Source organism: Rhagoletis pomonella, unplaced genomic scaffold (assembly GCF_013731165.1).
Source record: "Rhagoletis pomonella isolate Grant_MI unplaced genomic scaffold, Rhpom_1.0 Rhpom_scaffold_00005, whole genome shotgun sequence".
In the NCBI taxonomy this organism is placed as follows: Eukaryota; Metazoa; Arthropoda; class Insecta; order Diptera; family Tephritidae; genus Rhagoletis; species Rhagoletis pomonella.
The window spans coordinates 17,016,042-17,019,448 of NW_023458559.1; the positions used below are offsets into that span (position 1 = coordinate 17,016,042).

Genomic DNA, 3,407 nt, shown 5'->3' on the forward strand with positions numbered 1-3,407 from the left:
TTAAGAACAATTTTAATTCTTATTGAAATAACTAAACAAATAACAAATCTATAGTTTTTATTCAAATAACTATAAAAAAGTTATTGGTAGATATTTTCCAGATTTGGTAGATTTTTTCAAGCGGATGGTAAGTATTTTTTGTCGTCAGTGGCAACCCTGGTGGTAACACACGCGTTAAAATGTCAGCTGATTCCTTTTTGTCACTTATTTGCTGGAATTTTCTCCCGCGAAAAGTGCATACATTTAATCAGTTCAATATACGTTTCTGTCGTGGAATTAATAAATGTTTATAAATAAAAGAACTTCACGTCAGCTGATTCGAAAGTAATTTTAACCAGAAAAAGAATAATGGGCATTTGAAGTTGAAAGTGTTACCGAGTTACCAGATAACGAATTAATACATTAACGAGGATAGTCTGAATACCCTTATTATTTTATGGTATATACAATTTTAAGTATACGGATATGTTTATAACTATATACATATGTATTGTACATATATGTATCTATACTCAATTTAAAATCTAATCTCTACTACATTTACATAATAGCCTACATGGCCGGTTCAGCTACGACGCCAACAGGAGCATTACTCGCAGAGCTGCCTCCGAATCGCAAAGGAGTTGGTCAAATAATGTTGGGAGGCGCCTGGGTGCCCACTGGCAGTGGCAGCGTAGGTGAAGATTTAGCCGATTTTATGCCGCAGCCGTAAGAAGAAGCGATGCTACCGGTACCGTTGCTGCTGGGAGGCGACGGCGGCGTCTCGGGGCTTATAAGCGGCGTGCAGCCAAAATATCGCCAAGGGTGATATAGCGTTCCCGCGTACATAGCCTGAAGACGAGCCTGTAGATCGAGTGCGATGGTGGGATCCAGAGGGTAATGTGTTAGAGCCGTTGTCGATGCAAAAGCACCAGGTAAATGACGCGTTGGCATATTGAGCGTCAACTCCAGTGGCATTGGACCAAAACCGTACTTGGCCGCAGTAGCTAGGTGATGATGGCTTGTAGGAGAATGCTGTTGATGGTGAGCATGATGTGGGTGTTGAGCGGCGACGGCTACAGCTGCAGCAGCTGCTGCGGCAGCCGCCGCTGATGCACCCATGTGGCCATGTTGTGACTCCTTTTGTGAGGCGTTGGCCGTGGAGCCGGGCACTGGAGATTTATTGAGGGTCTTTGGTTTGCGACGCGGACGGTATTTGTAGTCTGGATGTTCTTTCATGTGAAGCGCACTGCAAGAAAAAAAGAAGCAGAATAGAAAAAGTATTAAAGAACGATTGGAAGTTGTGGGCGTGGAAAACAGAAATTGCTAGATTGGATGTGATATTTATATGAAGATAAAAAAGGGTCTTAATGAGTAGGGGGCTCGATGGCGACCGACGGTTGTGGGTTTATTAAAAGGGAACAGCCATAAGACTCTGTAAGTGTGATCGTGCGTCAATTACTCCAACAGAAACGAATTTTGAGCCAATTAGAAAGAGTTTAGACCTATGTACATATGTATGTATGTGCATAAGTACATAACCATGAATGAATGCGCATACATACAGTGGCGCTCAATTATATCGCACACATTTGTTTTTTACTGTATTCACAATGTTTTACATGATACATTTTCTCGTTCATTTTTTATGAAAATATAGTCGAATCTATACCACAAATCATATAACTCAAAGTTTAAAACTTGGTGTACAACTCAGGAAAATTTAACGAATTTTAAAAAACTGTCATCAAAATTTCCAACTTTCCACACTATATAGAAACTCTTGCTTTGTTAACTTTAAACTTTAGTATAATAATGTGCAGGTTGGAAATTTCTGAAAATCTCTTTGATTCTTAAGAGCGTTTTTATAATATTAACAATGTTTTACGTGGTACATTTTTTGATTTTTAAAATTATATTTTGTCGAGGGTGTTGCGCGTTTTCATCCTCATGAAAATAAATTTCTTCAAGTGTTATATCGAAGAAAAAAAGCATCACCCTCGACAAAAAAATTCTAAAAAATCAAAAAATGTATTACGCAAAACATTGTGAATATTATAAAAACTAAATGTGTGCTTTTCACACGAGCGCCACTGTATGTATGTACATATATACACACATTGTGTGTACACACATACTTATGTCCATATATCAAAAGTATTTCATTGTTTTGGCGACCGACAATAAATAACCGATGTCTCGGTAATGTGTGCTCTTTATTCTTTCTTCATTCTTTGTCAATCGATAATGCCACCAATTATAACTCAAACAATTGCTGACATTCTTACCTGACAATTCCTCAATCCCCATTCAGTTGATAGCATTTCTTCTTTAGTCAACATATCCGGGGATATGTACATGTTTACATTTCTATATATGTAAGAGCACATGTGTACATTGATACACTCATGTGCGTGTACATATGTGTGTGCAAATACACTCTAGGAAATCTTAACGTTTTGTTCTTTTCTCAAATTGATATGCTTATCTGCTCATCGATAACACCTCGGTAACGTTTTGCGCACAATCACATGGGGCACAAAAACCAAGAGCATAAACACACACAATGCTAACAATGCCAGCTCCAGAAATCTAACAATGTATTTCCTTGTTTGCAGAAGAATTATTTGCAATGGGTTTTGATCGACCCGTAATCTCTTCCGAAGCATGCTTTTATGTGCACTCGCTAATCTCACCTATAGTCTCGAATCGTTGTCGACTATCAGTGACGCTCGACCTTTTTTGCGTTGGATACTAAATGTGCAACTTACGTACACATGTTTCCTTCTTTAGGGCACTTCAAAAAAATATATTTCAATCCGAGACTTCGCGGAAAAATAATAAGACAAACTGAGTTCGTTTTCGAACTATGAAAAAGACAGAACTAACTTTATTTATAATTTCACTCTTATTTATATACAGTATATTTTGCTTAGCTGCCCATCCTTCTTTGCACGAAAAACTTGTGCGCTTAACCGAAAAAGCACTTAAGCGAATTTTCTTTACTACTTCAATGAGGAAGGTATCCGAATCCCTATGAAACCAAATAATGGAGGAGCACTTACACGTAGAAATTACTGCAAGAGAAATTTTTTCCGAATGGTATCTAATTATCTATATAACTACATAAAATAATTGCCGTTTTCGTTGTTCTGCGAGATGAGCAAAATAAATAATAGCTTGTAAAATTAGGGTAAGTGTAGAGCCAGTGCAGGTAAACGTAATACTTTCTTTGATAATTGATAATAGTTGCAAATTTTTAAGGCAGGTATCACTAATGTGCAGGTATGTTGAATGCAAGTATCGGAGCAGTTTCCTTATAAATGTTAAAAATAATGCCGCTGATGCGCATTTTGGGGTAGGTATCTTAAATGTGCACTTAAGCACAAAGGCAGCAAAGCAAAATATACTGTATTTACAATTATTTA

The 3,407-nt window shown here is 37.4% G+C and overlaps 1 protein-coding gene across 1 annotated transcript; it reads right to left on the reverse strand.

Moving 5' to 3' along the window:
- Nucleotides 1-89: 89 nt before the first annotated feature.
- LOC118739826 (transcription factor Sox-21-like) lies at nt 90-1,411 on the reverse strand. Its single transcript, XM_036471325.1, has one exon. The coding sequence runs from the start codon at nt 1,216-1,218 to the stop codon at nt 628-630; it is 591 nt and encodes a 196-aa protein (XP_036327218.1). The 5' UTR covers nt 1,219-1,411; the 3' UTR covers nt 90-627.
- Between the last annotated feature and the right edge of the window lie 1,996 nt (nt 1,412-3,407).